The following is a 25566-nucleotide window of genomic DNA, read 5'->3' as shown; positions in this document are numbered from 1 at the left end:
AAAAAAAAAAAAAGATTGGTGGGTTCCAGAAACTGAAAAGAAAATCTAAATAAACAAATGTAATCAATGGACATGTTTTGAACTGTTCTCAAATAACAACTATTATTTGTAATACTAACGCTTTACTCAGCAGTAAGTAGTTGTAGAACTGGATTTTAAGGAAAGACTGAAGGAAACCAAATTGCTCAACTGCCACAGATATCCTGCTCTGTTCCTGTAAGAGAACATAAACCAACATCTAATAAAAAAAAAGTTTTATTAACTGTTGGAGGAATTATTTCTATCAGCATTTCCTTGTAAAATTGAAGTGACTTAATTCCCAAACTTTCTTTCAAAAAAGGCATTTTTTCAGGCTGCTGGAAGTTGGCCACTAAATGTGTCTGTAACACATTAGGCACTGTTTTTCAAAACACCTTGTGGACTGCTAATTGGGGTTTGCATAATACCGCAAAATTGCAGGCATTCCTTTGAAATAAGTAGGAATGAAAACTGCTTTTCTGGGGTAAAAGAAAAAGGAATTTTTTATTTTTAACAAAAAAGCCCTAACAAAAATCCTTTGTTTGAATATGTCATAATTATTGTTTGTTTTGTTTTTTTTCCTGAAGAAATTAGAATCATTTGAGGAAAAGTTTCTAAGCAGTTTTGAGTTACACGAGTTCAAGGGGGCCTTGTACATACAGTACTACTGTTCAGGCCAAGAGGTAAACAATTATGAAATTCCTTTGAAATGCAGGGTTAGTGAGGCTTTTTGAGGTTATGTATTTTGTCACTGAACACAAAAGTAAGTTGTTGAGAGCAGGAGTGAGTGATACTTATTTATGCACAGATGTGCGAATGAAAAGGTTATGAAATTTAATAGTTCACAGTCCAAATTCTTAGTTATTATACCCTGTTGTAAATCTGACTTACCCTATTGGGACTGTAGGAGTATTTATATACATATATGTGTGTGTTTGTGTGTGTGTGTGTGTGTGTGTGCGTATATTTTTTTTAATTAGAGCAATACACTTGCTTGGTCAAAATTTGGACTTACTCTGCTATTCAGCCAAGGAGTTTATGTGCACCTCAAGCCTGTCCCTCTTGCGGGTCTAGGACTGTACTGACTTTGGGCTTGAAGGCGTTTGCAGGATAAAATGGGATCAAAACACAGCTGGCATAGAAAAGCATTAGGCTTCATTCCCTGCTTCCGTTACTTCTAACCGGTGGATCAGTCTGAGTTGTGAATCTTTTTAATGGCTTCGAATTTTCAGAATGGAAGTCCAAGCAAGCTGTTCTGGGTTGTCTTGTAAGCGTCAAACAATTTAGCACAACTGGACAGAGATGACGATTTTTGTGAAGGAAAAGCTGAATAAACCCAGTTTTAGTATATTGAGTGCTGCTGCAGAACGGACTAGAGCTGAGCTTGAACACAGCCTGCTATTGACAGCGCACCCAAAAAGCCACTTACTCTCTCCTGAGCTCCGTTTTGGGCAACTACCAAGCAAGCCACATGAAGTCTTTTCAGTAGTTCAGTTCCTTTCTTTTTTCCTGAACTTCACCTTCCTCTTTTGAACCTGGAAATGTCCACAGTCTCCAATGCCTGTGATTTCTTTTGGTTGTCTGCAAGCCAGATCAATAATGTCTCTTGTTGGCTGCGTGCGAGAGCCAGTCCTATCCAATTAGCTCTTATTTCCTTTCTGAAGTTCTGCAAGTGCAGTTGTAACATCTCATCATGCTCCGGGTGATGGCCCCAGCCTGCAAGCATGAAGACTGCATTTCCAAATCTGTTTCACCTCACTGCGTGATTCTGTGCTTAATGAAATACATCAGAAGGAAAGCTTTTAGGCAAGCAGATGTGCTGGATACTAATATAGTTGGAAATTTAAACAGTATTTACCAACAAGAACAGTCTCTGTTACGGTTGGAAGCTCAGGACAGCCAGTAATCCTATCGCTTGGAGAACTGAAAGGTGCAGGAGAAGGAGGGACTTTTTGAATGCCAGATTTGGCAATACTTTTGTTTGTATCTAATAAATATCTACTGCTTATATTGAAGACATGGTATTCCAGACTTGTACAAAGAAGGCTTTAAATGAAAAGTACACATCCTTCACGTTAATCAGTTACACAGAAATAGCAAGAGAAAATTGCCTTTTGTTATATTTGAAACACAGGAGGAGGCAGCAAAGGCAGATTAGTGGGTTTTTGTTCAGCAGTGCCTGTGTATGAAATAAACAACTTTTGACAAGAAAATTACAAAAAAATGAAATCATCAGGAGAGAAAATCTGCTGCTAAATGGTAAGCATGAATTTGGTTTATTTACTCACCACTTTCTTTCTGCTTAAACAGAGATACAGTCTGGGTTCTCAGCAGTTTTAACCATCTATGAGCTGCTGAAAGAGCTTTGTCACCTGCGCAGTAAACACAAATTTTATTTGGCTTGAATATGGGCGATGCAGATTAATCTGATGAATATCAAAAGCTACTGGCTGTGAGACTCCTCCGGCTCTCGCAGTGCATCTCCACCATACTGCTGATGCTGTGATGTGAAGTTCATACACTAAAAGATGTTAGCAGTGCTAAATAAATAGCACATAGAAGGAGTGCCCTGTGCTGTACTTTTTTTAACTTTATACATCTTTCTTGGCAATAGAGGCAGATGAACAGAGGAAATGCAAGAGGCCAGAACTGGAAAAACTTTCTGCTGATGAGAGAAGAAATTCCTTCTTCGAATGAGAATTTTTGTCACTGAGCTGCAGAACTTTAGAAAAAAAATATGAGTGCTTATAGATATCTACTAGGCTTAGAGTTTGCCTTAGATTAAAAACAATAGGAAGAAGAATAAAAAAGTCTCTCTGGGAGAGCACAGTATGCATCTGTCTCTCTCTTTGCAGCAATGATGAGCCTATAATGAACTTCTCCGCAGAGAATTCCTATACGTGTAAAGGTGCGAATCACAGAAAATATTCACATAACAACTTAAGCTTTCCTTCCTTACCATTTGGTCTTATTTTCTCTCTTCCTGATATGACAGTATAAAGAAAGAAATATGTAACAAAAATTCTCAGGAGTTAAAGTACTTTTTTTGTTCACTTGTTTTTTCAATAGGAATTTGTCTACTCAGAATTACAAATAGTAAGCTGGAGATAATATGCCAATATACCAGCATGTTTAAAAACTGCCATTTCTGTCAATTTACCTTAGAATTTCAAAAAAGTCAAGAAAAGTACAGGAATGTAATTGTTTGCTATCTCAAGAGGTGCCTTTCCAGAGTTTATATTGAAATGCAGTTTTCTGTTTCAGACACACCCATGATTCAAAAGTATTCTGATTTAGCATTTCTCAGTTTAGACCCATTTCTCAGAACACATAGGGAGACCCCAAAAACAGATAAACCATGCAATGAGAACAGTGTCTTCTGAAGAAAGTTTTGTTCACTTTTTGTTTTTGCAGTGTTTTATTTATTTCCCCTACAGTTTCTGGGTTGGGACCACACTAGTTGAAACGTATGATTACACAAAAGTCTGCAAAGAAGTTCTACCTCAATATTATTTTGAGGACATGAAGGTTGTGGATCATGTAAGGCCTGTTTGTGTGGTCTTTGACTGCATTTGGACCAAAATAAGTGGTCTACCTTAACAGTCTACCTTACATATATGGAATAGTCATAGCCATAGATGTTAATCTCTGTGCTTGTAGAGGAATGCCTTAAAGTAGTTTTACTGCTGACCTGAAGATGGTAAATTTGTTTAATTATATCAGAGTCCATTAAAATTCTTTACCTAGAAGCTATTGGAAGCAGAACAAAAATATATACAAGAGGGTTTATTCTCTTAGTATTTCCAATCCAGCCAACACACGATTTAACCTTTTTGTGACTTGTTGCTGAGGCCAAAAATGTTGCCTTTCCATTAGCCTACTCCACCTAAAGGCAGGAAATTAAAGCAAAACCTTATCTCCACCAATGAAAACTATTCATTCTAGCACTAATTTAATTAAGGAAATAGAACTTCATCTATATATGAAAATGCACTTAACATCATCTTGGTGATTGTAGTATTCTTCAGTTAGCTGTAAAAATTCATACTGACTCAAATCACACAAATTGCTGACATTTTTTTCCCTAAATACATTTCAAAGATCCTTTTCTCACTCTCTTATTGCTGAGAATTCTCGTTTTCTCTTGTTCACATAGAGCTGGTGTACCAGTGCATGGAAGTAGGGGTATTAGATTCCTCACAAGACTGGCTGATTTTTACACTTATGTAGTTGGACTGAATTTGGAAAGTCAACAGGAGCCTTAACATTAACATTCACTAGTTTCATATAGCAATGACTTATAGATTTTAAGAATTTAAAGGGATCCATAATGATAGGCTAGCTGACAAAAGATGTTTTCCTCTCTTGTCAGGGGTTTATGCAGCCTGAAAGCATCTCTCATACTGCGACTCAAGAAAATGTATGAGACTGCAGTTATTGCATTGTGGTAAGCTACAAGTTAGTAAATATTCAGGTATAGACACCATACTATGTAGCTCAATGAATGCGACCCACAGTATTATAGAATTATTGTGGTTATGACCAATTTCTGAGTTTTGACTTCACAAAGTATAGTTGTGTAGTGTTGATATTTGATTGGTAGGGTTTTAGTTTAGTTAGTCATGTTTAACATAGCTTGCTATGAAAAGGCAAGCCTTTTATTATGTTATGTTTTTTTCTGAGTTAAGACTGGGAAAGTAAGAACTTATGCAATGAGATGGCATAATGCAGGCTGAAGTGTTCTTGGGTAATATATGGAAAATAGGTTTCTGCTAAAAACCTGTTTAGCTGTCTTTTACCTTTGGTATTGTTTAACTGATAGCCTTTAAATCAGGTTAGTTTTGTGCCAGATATAACATTTAAAAATATTTCATTGCGTCACTGCCCAAATAAATAAGGTGAATCTAACAGAATTTTACAGATGTTATTCTAAATTACGCCCAGCATTTAACATGAAGTTGTAGTCCTTCTAGAGAATTTTATTCTGGTCACTAGGGGTCAGTGATTCAGCTCCAAATTAAGATGCTTAAAGGTACTCAAGTTAGGTATAAAAGTTTCTATTTTTTGCCAATGGAAATCTCGTCAACTGAATAGTTTCCTAGGCTCTACCAACTGTTACAACCTTGATTCTGATGGGAGCTTAGACTTGTAGCTCACATGAAAATGCCTACATTTAAATGCTTAAAGTAGTGAGATAAATTCACCTCTAGGTCCTGTTACACTCCAGTGAGGTTACTTTCTCATGTTCTGATCTAGAGCCGACTCAAGAATGCTCAGCAGAGTCGGCAAAACTGGCTTTTGCCACTCCTTGAACAAAGGACACAGGAACTCTTATTTTGTCCTTACCTTTGATGGCAGCAGAGCTCAGTATTTTGGTGCCAGAAAAAGATGTCTTGTCTTCAGGACAAGAAAGGTTGGGAAAGGCTGCTGGGAGTTGATGGGCCATACAAAGGGGTGGAAGCTCTGGGAGAAGAGGATGAATATGTGGAGAAATGGGCTGGGAGAGCTCAGTGGGCTGTAGGGGTGGTGAACAAGGAATCTCACCCTGGGGCCAATACCAGGCCTACATCAGATGCCCAAGACAAACCTAAATCTTGGCTTCTAAGTCCTCTCTCTTCCCAACGCTTCCTCCATTTCTTGCACTGCTGCAGTGAAAGCACCCAGGAGCTCTCATATCTGCCCAGGACTGAAGAGGCACGCCAGGCCTGGCCCCCAGCCCACCCACCTGCTTTACTGCCAATCCCCAACACCTCAGATGGCACAAATGAACTGGGCAGAGGGAAGGCAAATGAAGCCCTTGATGCTTATCCCCAGTCCCTTCCCATTCCAGTCACAGATGGGAACTTGCTTTTTCCCTTCCTCCATCCTTCTCCTGCCTGAGTCCTGGCAGCGGGCTGGGAGCAGAAGTAGGTACAGCAGGACTGAATACGCAAGTAGCAGGGCAGCAGCTGCGCCACACAGCTGCTTGGAGGTGCCCAAACCGCATGTCCCATGCTACCTGAAAGCTTCTGAAGTTTATCAAAGATACTCACCAAAATAATTTTTGGTCAGGTTCACGGGATTTGGTGATTTGCTGTTTGACCAATGCTCCTATCTCTTGATTTGTGCAAATGTCCTTCCTTTGGTTTGATATTAAAAAATAAGAATAGGAAAAAGTAAAAGAAAGAACAAACTTCACTTAACTCCTTGTGAAGTAGTTGTTAGCAATTAAAGCATGATTTTGATGCCTTTCCTAAATACTTAATGTGTGTAAATGGTAACCATGATTTTGGACTGTTTCTTGATTCTGGATAAATGATATTCTTCTTCCATGTACTAAAGCATTAAGGAAACACCTCTACTGTGTTGGAGGGTTTGGGTTTTTTGTTTTGGGGTTTTTTTTTTGTTTGTTTGTTTGTTTAATCTGTAATGAATTACAGTTTAAAACAGTTCTAGCCTTCTACTTTTCTCTTGGGCTCCCTCTTCAGCACAGAGCAGTATCACATTTTCCCTGCTTTCTGTGGTTGTTAGTGACACACTGAATGCAGCACATTTGATGCAATCTGAAGCCTCCAAACCAACTGTTGCTTTAATTTCATTTGAAAAATTACTATTTGAAAGAATTCTCTTTTCAAGTAGAGTGTCCTACTCTTGATAGATCATTATGGACAGCGTGGAGCCATTAGGAGTGAATTGCTCAGTTCAGTCACAGCATGGCCAATAGTGAACACAGCTGTTGTCTTTTAGCTCCCTGCCATGTTCCTGACCTGATCGGCAGTGCAATCCTTGGGAAAAACGGAGAGCTGCTTTCTCCAGGTCAATAGAGTCCTCAAAACTCCCTACTAATCTTGCTGAGAAGTTCACCCAACAGGGTAAATGGTAGCAGTCGTTTTATGATGTGGACACTTGCCTACCGAGAATTGAACTCAAACCAACTTACTCTTAGTTACTTTTTAAAGAAAAGCAAATTTCCTCTATAGTGATAATCAATGGGACTTATGTTTGGAAGCAAGATGGATTATTCAAAATGAAACCAAATCTGCCCGGGGCAGATTTCCTACAGATCTTACTCCTTTGTAATTCACTTATGCTTTCATACGTAGTTCCTGAATAGTCTTCAGTAAGTGTAACTTAAAGATCTGCCGGTACTAAAAAAAATCAGTCAAGGTCTAAATTTGCTTTCAGGAACAATTTTAAAAGCAGTAGTCCAATTGTGTCAGCCAGTACAACCTTCTTGCCTTGTATTATTTTCCAGCCTGTTCAGTTTCCGTATGTAGAGGGCATTATAAAGCACTTTTGTACATGTTTCAGAACGGTAATCCTTCTGATTGGGAGTCAGTAATGTTTTTAACTACACTTGTCAACAAGATGTGAGAAATTTACTGGCGTGCCTCCTATTATTTATAAAATCTGTTTTGAGGCAGGACACAAAACAATTCATTAAATTTATTTCTAGGTGATTAACTCATGTTATAGGTAGCTAGAGTCACCTCTCAGTATATTGCAGTAATCAGATATTTAGTCTGCCTGATCTTCCTGTCAAAAGGGATTCCTTTTTTCAGATCTATCTTAAAACTGCCCTTGCAAATTAGGAGACATGGTGTTATCAGATTAACACTGAAACCTCTTCAGTGTTGTTCCATTTTCATTCTTTCAGCACTAATTAGTTAAGGAATTAAGTCTAGCATGTTAGTATATGCAGGCATAAAAATGCAGGAAGTAACTTGGGGGCCTAGGGTTTCAGAAGACGCTCTTAACAGATCTGTTGCAGACACCGGCATAATCAACTGTATCAGCTGCACCCACCAAGAAGTTATACCTACAGCTTGAGTTCTTTGACTCACAAAATTTAAGCCTATGCTGTGTAAGCTAGAAGAGCTCCTGGCAGGACACTTTTTCTACATCTTTTCTCTCTCCAGTGTCTCACTTGCATGTGTACAGCCAGGACGTTTTCGTTCCATGCTGCTCTGCCAGCTCCCTGTTTCAGGGAGCAGCGTGCTTCACTCCTCCAGCAGAAGGGCTGGTGTGGGAGGCAGCTTACAGTTCCAGCCTTTCTCCTTCTCTGGGCTTGCAGCTGGAAATTGGAGGCAACTCATGGCCTATTCTCTTTTTGGCAGTTTTCAGGCCTGCAAAACTTAAAGCCAGTTTTGGGCACGTAGTCGTGAAAAGTGCATTTCAGGAAAATAAAGTTCAGGGTTTTTGAGAGGCACAGAAACTTCATAAATTAAAAACATCACATTACTGACTTTCAAAGTGGAGTGACAGATTGTTCCACCCTGTCCTGGTGCCATTGTCAGATAGGAAAATTGAATTCTTTTACTTTTCACGATTTTTTCTTGGGCRCAAAAAGAAATATAAAATCTTCCTAGCTAAAACTGATTAGTGTCAATTCTGTAGAGACAAGATATTTCAAAATTACTGTCTCTTGTCCTTTAGTTTTTTTTTTTTCTCTTTAGCAGTCTCTTCTGTAAGAACATGTTTATAGTAGGTACTCTTTTAAGCTAGGATTGCTAAAAAGATTCAAAGAAAGAAAACAGGGAAATTACCTTGACATTCAGTGACAGCTGTAATGTAATGTAAATCATTACTAATGGAGTAATAGTTTTTTCACATAGAGGAGGAAGGATGTTGAACCTACTCTATAACTGTGAAGAAGTAATTACATATCATCTTTCGTACCTAACAAATTAGATATTCTAAAGATATTACACTAGCTTTGACATGCTCAAGAACATCATGTTCTAGGCAGGGGGGTGTTTTGTTTCTATGTACATCTTTTAGAAGTCATCTGTGCTGCAGCATTTGTGTGCTGGCTACGTATTTTGAGTGTGTGTGTATATTACTGTTTTTATTTTGCATAGTTGTTTGGTAACCTTTTACTGGGTATAATGCAGCCGTTTAGGGTCCATACTGTATATACTGATTGTTGGTTGTTATCTTGCCTTAGCCAATGTGAAGGATCTTTGTCAAATGATTTCGGTTCTACTTAGCAGGGTTACCTCATCAGGACTAATATCTGCTACAGAGAAAAGACTTCCTATTTCTACAGTAGTATTCATCCTAAGACCTGAGAAGGTTCCATGAAATTTAGTAATTTGAGGTTCAGAACTCTAGTGAGATATCATTATCCATAACTTAGGAAGATAGAATAGATGTTACTTGAATGCTGTCTTGCTTTAAGGACATAATGCTGTTTGCTTCTGGCTATTCTGTTAATCTTCATCTGATTTTCAGTTCTCTGCATTAGCACTTCCCTTAGTTCTGGATGGTTAATGCCATTTGTCTGCTGCGTCCTTCTTAGAGATTATGAAAAATTACTGTAGTGCAGGGTGCATTGACCTGTCAGCTAGACACCTTCCATTGCACCTGCATTGAGACTCAGCTGTTGTTGCACCCAGGTGGAAAAAGAAAGTGGCATTAGCACATGGTGCTTATTCTGCCTGTTTGTGGATTGGAGCTCAGAACCAGGAGCCACCCCTCCACTGGGCTGTGTTAGAAGAATCTCAACACTTGGATCAACACTTGGATGATGAAACTATTATGCCTTGTCTTTCCTGTTTTTGCTCTTGGATAGTTCACATGTATTACCTGTCTCAAGGTTTTAGAACATATATTTTTTAAAATGGAAAAAGATCTTGTGTACTCTGAAGCAATTGCATTCTAAAAATCACTTAATACTTGGGAAACTTTGTAGATCAAAATATGGTGTAATGTCTTGTGATGGCGTGCTGTCTGAAAGATGTCAAGTGCCTGAGTGGGACCTGAGAATGTTTTATTTTTCAAACTCTTATAAATTACTGGCATAAATCTGCCAGACTGAATAGCTCCAGTTGCAAATTGTTGATTTGACGTCATGCGATTGAAATGATGGAGTAGAAGAAGGAACTTTTCCCGCAAGATCTGAATTGTTTCTGCAAGTATATGTAGTGGATTTCAGTAGTTGCATTGATTAGAGAAACTATTTCTTAAAACTTTGTTCCTCTAATAATCTGCCATTTGCTCTTTAGAGACCTTTAGATGAGAAATGTCTGGGAAACAAGATATATGCATACTATACAGTAAGTTACACTTTGCATATGCCTCAGCTGTTTAGTAAGGTGCAAGAGGCTGTTTAAAAGAGACTACAATATCAAAATATAAATAAAAAGAGAACAATTAGAGAACAGTGGGGCTGAGATTTGGACCACCACCAGCCTTGCACCTGCAGCTTAGAGTCAAATGCATCATGGAGCCCAAAAAAATGTTCATTGGCTCAGAAAACATGAGGCTAAATTATGGTGTGAAATATGTCCCCAAAACTAGCAATTGCAGAACTTCAAGAATGATCGTGTAGATGAGATAATAGGGTTTTAATAGCAGCCAAATTCTTGTCATGAACTTGGCAACCTAACAGTTCAACAGCGCTGAACTGAGGTTAACACTTAAGCAAGATTTCTTACACGGTATCTGGCCAATCCCATTTCTAATATAACTGGATCAATATTAAAGTGATGTTTTTCAGTGCTTTCTGAGCCCAGAAGGTACAGGGAAGTATCAATGAACAAAAGATGAATGGTGGGGGAAGAGAAAAGGATTCTTAATTATTTTTGAAGCAGGGAACAGCTGCAACAGGTTGCAAGAGCAAATGGCCACCTGAGCCTAAAACTGTAGTGGCTGAGATGGCCTACGGTGCTGCGCCTTGGCCACCTGTAACTACCGACCTGTGCTTCTTGTGTGTGTGGAATGACTGGCCCCATAGGAGGGGGCCAATTTGAAAAGCAGTTTCCCCAGAAGAAATTCACAGGGAGAACCTTAACTTGCAGCAAGTGATGTTTATAGAGTTAAAGAGGTGGTTCTACTTCCTGCCAAAGCAAAGAAGGAAAATTGGCATTGCTACTGGAGATAGTCTTGATTGGTTAATCTCAGAAATGAGCTCTCTCGAAATCTTCAGCAGAGATGAATCTTGATAGGATTAAAGCTGATGCAAGAGGAATGATTAGTAGGGTCAGTGGCCTAGAGAATTTGGATAAACACCTACACTAGGAAGGAAACTTTCGGAGAAAAAATGGGAACTATACAAATTAATGAAAGAAAAAAATAACTTAGACATCTCCCAAAGTGGAGACATGAGATTCTGTTAGATGTTTAAAGCAAGACATCTTTTCCTTTCGAGAAGTAGGAACAAATGTAATAGTAAAGAATCACATAAAGCTGCCTGCAACTCTGCCATCCTCTACTGTTAGACAAGCCCAGTATCATGACTGACTTGACAGTGACTGGAAATCAGCAGACTTGTACAGGTGGAAGGGCTTCTCAGAGGTCTCTAGCCCAGCCGCCTGCTCTGAGTGGGGTCTGCTGCGAGCTCAGACCAGGTCACTCAGGGCTTTCCTCAGTCTGGTCTTGGACACCTCCAGGGACGGAGACTGCACAGCCTCGCTGGGATTCTGGTGCTTGGCTCGTGCTGTTTTGAGTCAAGCAAATTTGAATGAGGAGTAGAGTTTTCTGTCTCCTGTGGGGGGACATAAGTGTGTTTCAGACACTGTCCCAGGCTACTTTAATTCATAAAAAACACAAATAGCCCAAAAAAGATTATTATCTGTTTTAAAGCAACAAATATGGCATACAGAGTCTGATAGGGACAACAGAGTAATACTGAACTGCAGGCTATTTTTTAAGCTTTTAAAAGCATAAGAAGTCTGGGAGGCAGAGTAGGAACTTTATTTACTACAGTGGATTTGAAAAGACGGGCAATAATAACGGAAGGTGGAAAATGTGAACGGAAGGGGAGAACATCACAGAAGAATAAACAGTTGGGCATTGGACTAGAAAGACAACAAGAAAGTGATGGATATGTTATGAAGGATAGGATGGGGAAAGCCTGAAATACAGCACTGAGTAACTGATCCCTCCTCCCCTTTGCACTGGTGAAAGTCTCTGACAAGTAGCATAATGCTAGTCTCCCAAAGTAGTTGTCCAAAACCGTTTGAAAAGGACGCCATTAAACCTACCTCCGTCACCAAGTTAGGGTGTGTTTCCACATATTGGGGAAACAGGAAAAAAATAAAAGAATCCAGGTGGGTGGGAAATGCAACTGAATGGTTAACAAAGGGGGGACTCTGCCTGGGACTTTCTTGCTGCAGTACATTTTAAGGCTAAAACATAAAGGGGAGATAAAAGAAGATGAGGCTTTATTAAAGAGGCTGAAAGAGTAACCTTGATGGTAACTGCCTTTTATTTCAGAGAGATAAAGGCAGTTTTCATCAATGAACTTCTTCCTATAGTTGGTGATATTCAACAAGTTATAAAAACTTTGGCAGGCTTTAGGCTGAGAGGGATGGAAATATGTCCTGAAGACAGAGAGAATAAAAGGCTAGAGGCTTAGAAAGTTATGGTGGAAAAGGTCAGCCAATAAAAATGATTTCAGTAAGTGTTAAAGGGATGAAAACCCTGTCAAAAGTGGGGTTTTGCATGGAGCAAGGATAGACAGATGTATTATTGTGGCATTATAAGAAATGCATTTCTTGTAAGACCAGTTTGAGGGAGATACAGTGGAACAAGRTGAGGACTGCTGCTGTGTGCAGTCCACTCCCCCCTGAATTTGGGGAAAAATTTCCCCCAAAGTCTGAATGGGGGAGACTGTAGGCAGGTTACAAGTCTAGCCCTTGGTAGGTCAGAATGACAGATAGCTACACAAGCAGCATACAGAAAATCTGGCAAACTCATTAAAAGGCTTGTTTAATCAGTGCTCTCCAGGGAGTCCTTCTTCCTGGAAGAAAGCAAAAATATTTGTAATTTAGCCTAAAGAAAAGAAAAGATTGCTTGTCATATATACATATTTCATTCATATGAGTTGACAATTTTTGCTTTCCTTCCCCTCAGTAATAACAGACTATTAACATGCTAGTTAGGTATGTATACCAGATCAATAAGTATTCACCGTAGGGAGACAAATTTCAGATAGTAATAAAAGAGCTTCAGTATGATCTTTATGGTGCAGAACAATAACAGGTAAGTTATCTGGTGGTCTCTTGACAAAAAAAATGCCCTGAACACATAGAATGGATGCATAGAAACAGTGCATTTAGAGAAACGTGGCTTTGGAGGTAAGTTCAGAGCTTCCACTTCTGCTCTCTATAAGGATTTTGAGGCTTTTGAACAAGGGAATGGAACTTTTTTAAATTGATTTATTATGTGACAGGGGCCTCCATGGTGTTTAGTGCTACAGCAATGGAACATCTGTCCACAGCAATTAAGCAGGAACTTCCAAACTAAAGGACCAGTCACAGATGGAGCAAATAGCTTGCCAAGTAAATGATATAGGACTGCTTATACAAACCCACTTTTCCTCTTAAAAGCAATAAAATACCAAGCGCATATAGTTGGCAAAGTTTTGGGGTATACAATTAGTTACGATAAATCTGAAATGTTAAGTGTCTGCTATTTTGAAAAAAAAGGAAAAAAACATTAAATTTATTAAGTAGGGTAAGAATTCAATGAGATACTAATGGGGTAGAAAAAGGTCAAGGTCATATTGAAAGTTTATTTTATTGTCTAAAATAATCAAAGCCTTTGAAGAACTGGTAGAGATGAAGCTTTCTTGGATGTGCTGAATAGTTTTTAGTAAAATGAACATATTCTCACCACTGGTCCTATTTATTACTTTTGTTAAGATCAGAGAATTAAGATTGTTAAAGAATTTCCCCCAAGAATTTATCAAACCTGTAAGCTTGTCTTGGTCAGGCAATATATGCTCCACAAGTAGTGTGATATGAAATTTTCTGAAGATATTTGATGATATCCTATGGAGTAGGAGGTTTTTCTACTGTATGTAATGTTAATATTTATAGAAAAGTTCTCATGACAGTATGTGCTCCCATATTGAATAGATGATTTGTATGAATTCAAGAAAGCTAGAATCTATTTGATTTCAATAGAAAATGTGGTAAGACTTAGCAAATAAAACATTGGAGAAAAAAAAAACAGGGAAAGAATTTTGAACTAAACAATGGAGAAAGATGTAGAAGAGTTGCCTTTGGTCTCTTCCCCTCCCTCAATCCCATTCTACCTGTATTTTACATATAAAGAGAACATTTGTACTCTATGGTTACTACCTCTCTTTGTGATGAAGCACATTTTCTAATGATGGTAAGTATAGCTACAGAGGTTGTTGGGAAAGGAGATTCTTCTTCCAGTGCTTAGCAGTTCTGGAAGAGACTAAAATGACATCTGTAATATTCTTATTTAGCTACCTATGTTTCTATTCTCTCTGAGAAGCTCACTTTATACAGAAAGAAAGTCTGATAGCCTGCATTTTACAACCGCTGGGCAATGTATTGGTCAAAGCAATAATTTCTTCCCCTACCAAAACTTGCAGTATGCTAAAACACAGTTCAGTTTTTCCATCACCAACATTTCTCATCAGATCAAACTGATTAAAAAAAAAAAGAGAGACTTACAATGTGGGATCCATTCTTGACTTATTCTTGACTTAGCTGTAGAACAAACATTCTGTGTCCAGAATGTTCTGAATACCAATAAATATTGTATAATAGAGTATTTTTCTTTTGTATGTGTACCAACACATATTGATGGTAGATGCAAGGCTTACTTCTTATTAAGTTTTTTATTTTATAAAGCCAATAATAACCTCAATCTAATGCAATTTCTGTCTGCTATACTCAGACTCAAGGTTTTTACCTGACAGAATAGAAAAGGTGAATAAAGAAGTGAGTTTTGGATCTGTTCTTTTGGATCTCGTGTATTGTTCTCTGCTGAATTGTCCTTGCTGCCTGACGTGATTGACCTGGGAGCGTACAGTGTCAGTACTCATTTTAGGATGAGAGAGTTCTGTGACTGAGGAGTTGAAGTCTTGAATACATGTAATTTTTACAAGTTGTAATTTCCAACTCAGTTTCTCATCTGAAATGTCAAGACTACTCAGTAATATGCAAATAGAATAACATGTCTTTATAATTCTGGTGGGATTCTGATTGCCCAAACTTTTTTTTCCCCCCTAACAACTGGTATTTGTTTTTTCCCTGACCCCAGTGGTTCCTCAGACTCCACAGCATCTGAATCTGGATGGAGCCACTTGGTCAATTTCTGATAAAAGGAAAGTTTTGGGAACAGTAACTTCTGCCACTGCCCCAAGGGCATGGATGAGCACTGGCTGCCTACTCCCTTAGTGGCAAGGCTCTGAGACACACGACCTCCGTAACCCTTCCCTCACCCTTTTTTCACTCCAGCAGCACCCCAGCCCAACATGTTTACTTTTCCAGGAGCCACAGTGATGGTGTCAATTACAGAACCACTGAGACAGGAAAGTGAGATAACAGAGAAAATCAAGCAATGGGAAGGTGACCGACCACCTCCAGAGCCCCATTCCAGTTTCCAGAGTGGCTGAAATTTTTTTTTCCTTTTTATACGCTAAGGGAAAGTCAACTCAGGAAAATGAGATTTGTCTTTTCCGGCAGTCTAACTCCCTTGTGATAGCYGCTTGCACTGGCTGTTGTGTGTACGAGATTTCCCTGCCCAGCAGCCCGTTGCATGCAGGGTGGGTAAGACGCCTGCCTGCTGTGCCAGTGGTGGGCCAGCAGCTATTCTCAGAGCAGCTGCAGGAGCCAACGCAAGCACCGAATGCTGCTACCTTGCGCTACCCTCCTAAGAGGCAACTTGTGAAAGCAAAATGAAGCCAATCCATTCCGAGACGCAGCCCCGTGTTATTCCCAGTGCTTTCCTTCTCTTTAAAACTCTTCCAAATGAGCACTGCAGTGATATCGTCATTTGCTCTCCATCAGAGTGGGGTTGTGATACCTTTGCTTTTTCCTTATTACTTGTAAATCCTTTCTCAGATATCCTTTGCCTTGGTGTCTCCATAACCCTTTTCCTGTTATCTCTAGCATTGTGATTATTTCATCATCCCTATTGCCTTTTTTTCCCCTCTCCTGTGTAACTGTTAGTTTCCTGATCCTGTTCTTAGACAGTCATGCTTAAGAATTGGGTCCGAGTTACATACTAATTGTCTAATTGTCTAACTAACAGTCCCACATTTTATGCACTCAGGCATTGGACACACTGGCACTGATATGAAAGTATACAGTGAAATAATGAGAGCCATGCTTGTGAATGGATAAACTTGTCACTTCTGTACAGCCTTGTATGAGTAGCAGTAGTAGCCAGGCCACTTGGGAAAAGATTACATTCAGGACAAGAAGATTACCTGACCTTCTTTCTCCACATCTTATCCTCTATTTTATGTGAATCTGTAATCCTAAAGGCTGTGGGAGTGGTGTTTCCAGATGACTGCTTTTAAAAAAGAGCTGTCCTACCATTTTTAGATGACCTTTTGAAGTCCTTTCCACCTTTGTGATTGCTTCAAAGGCCCGAGTTAGGACTGCATTGCATAGGTGTATTTCTACCTGCTTGCAGATGTTGAGAAACAGACAATGTTGGGACTTTGAGTTCATTACATTTTGGAGCCTGTATCTTTCTGCCCCTCCATGTTAACCAAACCAACAGCTGACAGACATTTCACAATAATACAGAAATGTGTGTGCCTGTTTTTGAAAGGCTTTTTCCGCAATTATAAGCTTAAAGAATAGAATAAGAAAGTGTCAGGCAACTTGGATTCTTCAGTGTAAATGAATAGTGCTCTACTATGCCTAGGCAGTCAGTGTCATCTGCATGACACTGCTATTAACTGTTTTCCTATTTCATCCTAGTAGTATACGTAAAGGATATTCATCCTTCCTACTTCTCGTTACCTGTATTGTTATGTTTTTATTGAAGTCTTGGAGATCAGTGCTGACACAGGGGTATCAGCGAGAACGGTGTGCCCCTGGAAGGGCGTGAAGGTAGCTAGCTCTCCTCCTGGTTTCCTCAGCTGATTCACAGAGACCTTTGTAAAACGTAGGAAAAATTTGCCCGTAACGAAAGACCTTATATATCTGTGCATGGAGTGGGAAGTGGGAACCCTTTCTGTTTTGGAGAGAAAGGTTTTTCTGTGTTGACAAACTAAAGGAGGATGAAATAGAGACAGGGAGACCAAAAAGACTTGGCAGAGCTGGAAATTACTCTGGAAATTATATGGGGACAGAAGATTTCCAAGATTGAGAAAAATCTTTGAGGGAGTGGTCAGGCAAACAGTTTACATAAATTTGACTTCTAGAACTGACTGTTGAGTGTACACAGTGTGGAGATGGTCCTGGCCAGAACTTGTGCTCTAATAATATTTTTGAAATAGTAATATTTGGAGTGGAAAAATCAGTCCCAGATTCTGGCCTGAAATTCCAGTGGTCCAGAATCATGCTCTAAACTCAAGTTTTAAGAGAGTTAGCAACTTCTTACATGTTAGCCCCAAAATATGTAAAGATGTTTTCAGGGTTCTGTAGTAAGTTCAGCTGTCTTTGTAGACATGTGCTCTGTTCTCTTCCTCTGGAGCTTAAGGTATCCTCTGACTGTATGCTATACAAGGAAAAGTTAAGTAGAGATTTTTAGCTCTTAATTCTGATAAAAGGACGTCTTTCCATCAAATTATACACCAGTACTTGATATCTGAGATCTAGGGGAAAATAATAATAATAATAATAATAATTTGCTGAGCTTTATTTTATAAAAATGGGAGAATAGGAATGTCTCACACTGAAGCAACAAGCCTCCAGTGTGAGCTCACAGCTGCAGTATACTTGTCACACGAATAACCTGGTGCTAGAAGTTATTTATGTGTCTCTGTAACAGTGTCTTCACGCTGGGATGGATCCTGCTACATTCTGGAGGGTGAATTACTTAGCCATCAAGTTTGGGGGAGAAATAAAATAGAAAGCTTAGTTTAAGGAGGATGGAATACACATTCTTCATTAGGATTTTAGGCACCTTTCTATTTATTGGTAAAATTTTGTTCAACTTTTTTCTCTACATAGTTGACATAGTATCTGTATTTGAATATCCTTGAGTACAGTGCACATTATCTTGCTACACCTACATGGGAACTAACCGAGTATAGCATTTTCCTCATCTTGGATTAGAACCTGGTCCAAAACGTTAGTCAGTTTTACAACTATAGACAGTATTTTGTGATATTCGTCTGCAATGTGATAATGATGAGTTGATTCTTACAAATCTTCATGGACTCTCTCTTCAGTGTAGAACCAAATTAAAATTTAACTTTTGTGAAATTCTCAAGTGTTTAGATAAGTGTTTCACAGATTTGATGAGACCTAGCCAAATACTTGGGGAGAGAAAGTTCTTGTGAGGTTTCCAGCAAAGAGTTTCTGAATCTCTTTTCTGTAATAAGTTCAAAGTCTAAGTTGCAGAACATTTGCTTTATTTATCATTGGTAAGTAGAGTCTCGCTAGTTAAGCTTATTTTTCACACAGTTCCTGAAATTTCTTTGGTAACTATAAGCTACTGAATATACTGTTAAGGTAGAGTCTAGGAAAAACACAACTGTTTTCTGGATGTTACTTTAAGACACATTCAGTGTTTATTCAGGCTGATCTTTTTTGAAGAAAAGTCAATAATCTTACTGCTTTTTCCCTATTATATCTTGCAATGCCCACAACAACAACAAAAAAAGCCTAAAAAAGATAAAATCTCTGCTTAGTTTGAATTGCCCAAGGGTATGATGAGTTGAGAAATACCTTTTTATATGCCTCGATGCAACGTGCCAAAAAAGTCTTTGCCAGAGTTATTCTCTATTGGAATTTACAGAGGTTTGTGAAAAGCAAAGACTGAAGAAACTGTCTTGCTCTTTCTCCTTTAAAATGCTATTTGAGCAGGATCCTCGGAAGCTGGATTACTCAGAAAAGGATCTCTTCAATGAATATCCAAAACTGAACTCTTGGGTTACTAAGCTGTAATTTAAAGGTAAATTTTGAGACAAAACAAAATTTAAATATTGTTTGTACACTTTATTGTTCCTTTGGGATTTATAAAAACATCTCAATGTTTTTTGCCTCCACCCAAAAAAATCTGCTTGTGTGTTACGTTAGCAATATTAGATTGCAGTTTCCTCCTTTCTCTGAAAGACTTTAGCAATTATTTGAATTCCCAAGGAACATATTAAAATGTAGGAGACAAAAGCCTGAGCTTCTGTTTTCAGCCCCAGTTGGGGAGAAAGGCAGTGCTGCAGCACAGGCTGTCAATGAAAAGACTTGGCATTTCTAATATAAATGTGTTTGAAATATTCATAATGTTTGTTGGCTTTGTTTTGTTTGCTTTTTTCTATATTGAAAATTGGTGGAAAAGGTGCAAGGTTTTTTGTTAACTTCAAATAAAAAGGAATGTAGATAGCAAAATTAAATATGTTTACTAGTGGGATTTCTTAAATGACAAAGTAATTGCAAGACATTAAATAGAAATTTCTTATGGGGACTCTTATGGGGACTTTAGATTTATAAAAAAAAGGGTATGATCCTGGCGTTCTTTGCACTATCAGCTCCCCCATTAAAACTGCCTTGCTCTGCTCCTGAAGACTATGGAGCGCTTGTTCATGTCTCTCTTCTTGGCACTGACGCAATAGATAAGCTTTGGCAAACTTAACACCGGCAGCGGGCCCAAACCACAGACCCGGCTTCTAGGTGTAGCTCCAGGCTGATGGTTTATGTATCCAGAGCTTTGAGTTAGGCCACTTAGCAAATTAAGTACCATATTAGTAATACAATTTTTGCAGTGTTGTTTCATGCTCCTATCCATTTATAGTGGTTTTGGAAGATTATTGAATGGACATTTATTGATGAAAAGGTTGAGCACTGAGTAGTTTGCCCTCTGAAAACCAGGTTTTCTTCCACTTTTTATAGAAGGACATACAGTGGACAAGGAAGGAGGAGAATATATTCCATCCCCTGCTCTGTCCGTCCTCCTTAGAGAAAAGCCAATCCCAAGCCATTTCTGTTTCCAGGGCAAGACAGGATATCTCTCCCTTCAGGCACGCCTGGTCTCCCCTCCTGAAGGCTGGTGTTTGGTGCAAATCCCTTATGTGACATCRCTGTTCATATCTACAGTGTATATGTGAAGTCTGAATTAGATGTACATAATTACAGGATGATGTGAAGAAAACTGTGATACTAAGGATCATTGGAAAGGATGCTGGCTACAGAGAGCTATGTTTAATCGTCTCTCCATATCTTGGTAGTTCCTCTTCCTTTTAGACATTAAGTTTTTGCAGTTTCTGGAATTAGGAGCTGGGATAGAACCAATATTCACAAGGACAAGCCAGACAGAGGCTACCTGACAGCAGCTTACACGTCTGATGGGCTCAGCTAAGCTGGTGGTGCCGGCACATCTGCTGGGGAAGGCTGTCAGGGAGGCAGTTGGTAATGAAGCTACTTGGCATCCCAGGGGTCAGCCATTGCAAACGAAGGGAAACGTGAAACAAAGTCTTAGGGAAATAGGATTTTTTGCCAATGGCAAGCACCTGATTAGATTTGTTTACCAACAGTATTCTAATTACAGAAATATGTAGCTAATCATTTTTGTCTGAGCCAGGCCACTTCTTTTATGAATGTGCATTGAATAAAGAGTAAAGAAGGTAAACTGCTATTTAATTGTCCTTTAGCCAGTAAATATTTGATGTAACTGAACCGTAACAGTGAATGGGGCACAGAGGGTAGGTTAATATTTCTGAGTATACCGAGATTGATCAAGGTCTTCCACTTCTGGCACCCCACAAAGAAGCTTTTCTAAAGTTTTAAATTTTTTATGCATGTGTACATAGCATTGACAGTGCATGATCTAGATCAGTGGTCTCTTTAGTCTGGTGTTATTTTTCCAATTCTGAAGAATACAAGGTGCTTCAGAGGAGCTTGTGAGAAATGCAAGAGGGGGCTTCCACAGAATATCCCGGCCACAGAGTTTTTCTAAGTTTCTCTAAGCTCCACAAGCTACAAAACAGGTATTGAAGATGGCTGAAATATTTTAATGAATATTTTTATTTATTATTTTATTTATTAATGAATATTTTTATTGAAAGATGGCCTTGTAAAATTTCTTTCATCTTAAATCTTGATACACTTAATCAAATGTTTATTGAAAATGGTTATTGCATTTTTTACATTTATCAAAAATTCAGTTTTCAATTTAAAAGTTTATTTTTTTATTTAAATACATATAAAAATGTGATTTAATATGACTGTGATTAGTGTAATATGTTCACATTCGTTCAGGCTGATATAGGTATATACAGGTTTACATATACAGGTACATACTCTGTGCTTTTTTGACTGGGATACGTAGAAAAACAAAGCAGTGAAAGAGTTAGCTTTAGTTTCTCCTAGTGAAAAAAAATATTGGGAGTCCCAAGGCAGGACCCAGTCTCGTCAACAAAGATTGCTAGAAACAACTTAATCTCCTCAACAAAGAGTGTTAGAAATAGCTCRTGATAACCTATCCAAATTTGCCCTTTCATAGCAGATAACTTCAAGATTATCCATGTTAGAAACAGAATTTTTTACAAGAGATAAGGTATTTGCTAAAATCTAGCCAGGTTAGGTCTTTGAATTTGGAGGTTGGGGGGGGGAGGGGAGGACTGAAAATCCAGCCCACTGCCCATAAGATTTACGTGTTGTTTGGAAAGTATGGTGCAAAAAGCAAGAGAAGAGAAGCACTTTGCAAGCTGTAGAACAGTCAGGCTTTGTTTCCACTTCATGCAGCTTTATTCCTGCGTCTAGCATCAAAATAAAAACATTCCACTCCAAACATCTATATTATCTGCATATGTCATTTTTATTTGATTTCTAAGCAGAAAAACATTCTTTTAGGAAAAAGCATTTTATCAGAATAATATTTTCTGATGCAAAAATATTGCATGATAAAATGTTGCCTAGCTCAAGCAACACTTATCTTGAATAAGCAATTAGCAGTAAGGGTACCTGTCTCTGTTTTAACAGTTCTCTTGCCTTATTGTTCAATAATTCATTGAGTTATGGAGGTATTTATGTGTTCCACAGAGAACGTAAAACCGATTCAAACAAAGAAATTTCCCAGCTTTTGACTCTAGCTACTGCTTTTGAATACAAAAGAGAATTTATTACAGCATATGATGAACAAACAAAAGTTGACTAAAAAAACTTCCTTAATCTCAAGCATTTGGCTCCTGCTGTCTCTTGTGCAAGATAAAACTCTTCCTCACAGCAAAGCTTCAGGCAGCGAGTGAAGTTTTCCCCTGCAAGATATTACAGGCAACTTGGCCCACGTTGGAGCCAGCGCTCAGAGCTTCCTCCTCCTCCCTGGCCAGTTGTTGCTGTCTCCCAGCCACGAGGGCTCCCGGGGCAGTCCCATCAGGAGGAGGCAGTGGCCGCTATTGCTGCTTCCTCGTACAGAGCCGTGCAATACTCCAACCTCAGGAAAAGCTGGAGTGCCTAGATGGGAAACTGAGCGAGCTGTGAGTCAAAGGGAAGGGAAGGAGGAAGGGTCACATTGGAGTTAAGAAAAATAGTGCCAAGGGGAGGTGGAAAAGAGGGGAGGAAGGGCGCGCAGGGACCGATGAGGAAGAACGAGCATACGGTTGATGCACAAGACCGAGATTCATTTACTTTAGAGTCTCACTTAATTACCTGTAAAGCTGACTCTGTACTGATGTACCTTAAAGGGGCGTGTAAGCACCTTATGACCTTTAGACAGAAGTGTTAGATACAGGGAGCAGGCTGAGTCGGAAGAGACTGAATCTCCTCTCGTGTAAGGAGAACGTGGCAGCCATGCAATGCCGGTATAAAATGAAGAAGGGTTTTCCACAAACAAAACTGCCATTGTGTAAAATCTGGTAACAGGTAGAGATTAGGTTTTGGCTGAGTTGTTACAGAATTAGGGAGATGGGTTGAAATAATGGTAATTGTTGGGTTGCTACTGACAGTTTTGAATGCATATCTTTTGTAGTTTCATTGGAGACAGATGGTGTAAAAATCTCATGGGCAAGGCTGTGGAAATAGTCTTTTCACAGTTGAAAGCAAATTTTGAGTTGACGGTATGAGGAGAAACCTCTGAATTCATTTTCTTTGAATAGTGTCTGACTTAACTATTGGTAGTATGAAAAGCGAATATAATTGATGTTTGTATTACAGTTATGTAGAAACCATGACCAGGACTGCAGTACTGGGACTAGATCCCCTTCAGCCACTGAGGCCTTGTGTTAGGGAACTTAGGGTCTACACAGGACAGACAAAACAGAGAAGTGAAAAACTGAGGCATTGAAACGAAGAAATGAGCTCAGGGCTTATGACCGTCATTCAGTGCTTTAATTCCCAGAGTGTCCTCTCTTTCTCTCTCAGAAATGAAACAGTTAATCTCAAATTATTGAATATTTCTCAAATGTAAGCTCCAGTTGTTCTATTCCACTTGAAATTATGAGGGTTTTACTATTAACATTTATGTCATGATATCAATTATTATTTGATGTAAATAAAAAATATATAATATATCAAATTTTACTAATTGGCTCTGTTAGACGTATGTGGATTGCAGTATCATACTTAAAATTTCAGCCTGACTATATAATGTTGCCAGAGCAGAAAATGAGAATGTTAATCAACCCAGAATAAAATACATATACTTGCAAATAATTGTTCCTGAGGAACCTGTAAAATAAAAATAATTCCATTAACAATGCACATTAAAAATTTCACCTAATAAATATTATACATAGGTGAGAAATGAGAATGAAAAATAGGAAAGGAAACTTGTGAACAAATGTTCAACAATTATTACCTCAACTTTCTGCAGAAAAAGAACCTACTCTTCAACTTCAAAACCATCATTGAAAGATTCAAGAGGTCCAGTTCTGGTCTCATAGTGGAATCATTTAAAGCACTGATAATGTTCAAATCAGAAATACACGTAATAGAATCGCATGTAGAAGTTTGAGACAGTTTCAGCTGGAAGTTGCAAAACATAGGCAAGTGGTAAGAGATCTCTGAAAGGGCAGCCATAGCTAGAATTTTATGACGGTTAAGAAAATAATTTATAGTCTGGACAGCTTAAGGTCTGGATGTAGCTATGAGTGAAGAAAATCGTATCTTTTAGGAACTTGCAAAAGAAGTAGCTTGACCTAATGCGTGGAGCCTATGGAGGAAGACCTGAACTCCGGACATGGTTTTGTCATTGGTCTTGAACAAAACACACATTCTTTGTGCTCTTTCACTAATGTAAAATAGAAGTTATTATATCAAACTACTTAACGTATTTTGACAAAATGTGGACTGGAAGTGTACAAGTCTATAGAAATTGTTGTTAAGTACATATTTATTTTAGTAGTGGGGAGTCTGGCAGAAGACTAGATTCCAAGAAGTACAATTTAAGTAATTAATAATGTGTTTTTCCTTATGCTATAATTTATATGGGAGAGGGATGGGAGAAGTATGACAGTAAGACTTCAAAGTTACCATGGTAATGCAACCTACTACCTGTTGCTAAGAGCACACTGTAGCTGTTGTTATGATTTTTATTACAGCTTTTATCATTTCAAGATGTATCCTTTAGTTTTTAACATGTTATTTTAGATTTAATTTCAGAGGTGAGAAAACTAGCAAGTTTTGTTGCTTCCCAGCTGACATAACTCCCATCTTCTAATGCAGAGTAATTTACCAGCTATCTAATGATTTAAGAAGACAAGAATTAACAAGATATTTCAGTGCCCTACCAGCATTACTATCCTCTTTCCATGAAAAGTCAGTGATGGATGTTTGGAGGCAGGCAGGACTAAAGTTCCAATAATGCAATATAAAAACTCCCAAATGCAGACAGGTGGTTCTTAGCTCTGACACGGGAAACAGTAACATTCAAAATACTAACAGGATCCAGCCCACTACAAGTCTGGTTTCCCGATCCAGCAAAGGGGCCACTTTTACTGCTGTGAACTTTGCTGAGCAGCAGCAGCATGGTAAGACTCAGGCCAGCCAAAATACTGCCATGCAGGGTCAGAGCAGCAGTGAAACTCCCAAGACTCTGTCGGTCAGGGGCTACTGCTTGGGAGTGCTATAAGCTGCAGCTCAGGCAAGAACTGGGATTGTAAAGGGATCACTTGAAAAAGAGAAGCAGAGGCAGAGTATGCCATGTCTCCTCCTAGCTCCCTGTTTTCCCAGACTTTCCTTCCTTTCTTTGACTAGTGAGTTCAGCCTTCTAGGTAGTAAGTGCTAGCTGGTTATTATATAGTTGAAGCAAAATATTTACCAAAGTCAAGGTGGTTGTCTAAGCTGTTCCCTTCAGGTACAGAGGTGGTGATGGATGATTTCTGTCTTCTGCATTTATAATAGTATATCTATACAAGTCCCTGTGCTTTCTCGTTGCATTCTTTTTTTGCAAGACCTGCCTCCTCTTTTAGATCAGTAACTGGCTATTAAGCTTCCTTCCTGCCAGATACCAAGGCTTGTCTATCTTTATTTTAACATATGAAAGCTATTGGCTGAGTTTTGCAAAACTTCCTGGCACACTTCTATGTCTGAATTTTTGATTTCTCCAAAATGAAAAGTGTGTATGTGAATAAGTAGTCCATGGCTTTTACCCATGATCTCATGCTCCCTTTGTGTCCTTGTGTTCTGTGGTTTCATATCTTATATAAATGCTTATATAAACTTTTGTCCTTTTTGCTAGAAAATATTGATA

The 25566-nt window shown here is 38.7% G+C and overlaps 1 protein-coding gene across 3 annotated transcripts in view; it reads left to right on the top strand.

Annotated features, from left to right (window-relative positions):
- PDE7B (phosphodiesterase 7B) overlaps nucleotides 1–25566 on the top strand; it is a 233502-nt gene that overhangs the window by 158008 nt on the left and 49928 nt on the right. The window contains exon 1 of one of the 3 annotated variants that reach the window (XM_026087432.1): nucleotides 4411–4465. The exons of the other annotated variants lie outside the window; for them this stretch is intronic. Within the exon in view, the coding sequence (XP_025943217.1) occupies nucleotides 4441–4465 (25 nt within the window). The 5' untranslated portion in view covers nucleotides 4411–4440. Of the gene's footprint in view, nucleotides 1–4410; nucleotides 4466–25566 lie in introns of those variants that run through there. 3 annotated transcript variants of the gene reach the window in all.

The sequence above is a fragment of the Apteryx rowi genome, unplaced genomic scaffold, assembly GCF_003343035.1.
Source record: "Apteryx rowi isolate R43461 unplaced genomic scaffold, aptRow1 scaffold_716, whole genome shotgun sequence".
Classification (NCBI taxonomy): Eukaryota; Metazoa; Chordata; class Aves; order Apterygiformes; family Apterygidae; genus Apteryx; species Apteryx rowi.
The sequence above is the reverse complement of the archived record's forward strand: the minus strand, read 5'-3'. Positions and strand labels throughout refer to the sequence as shown.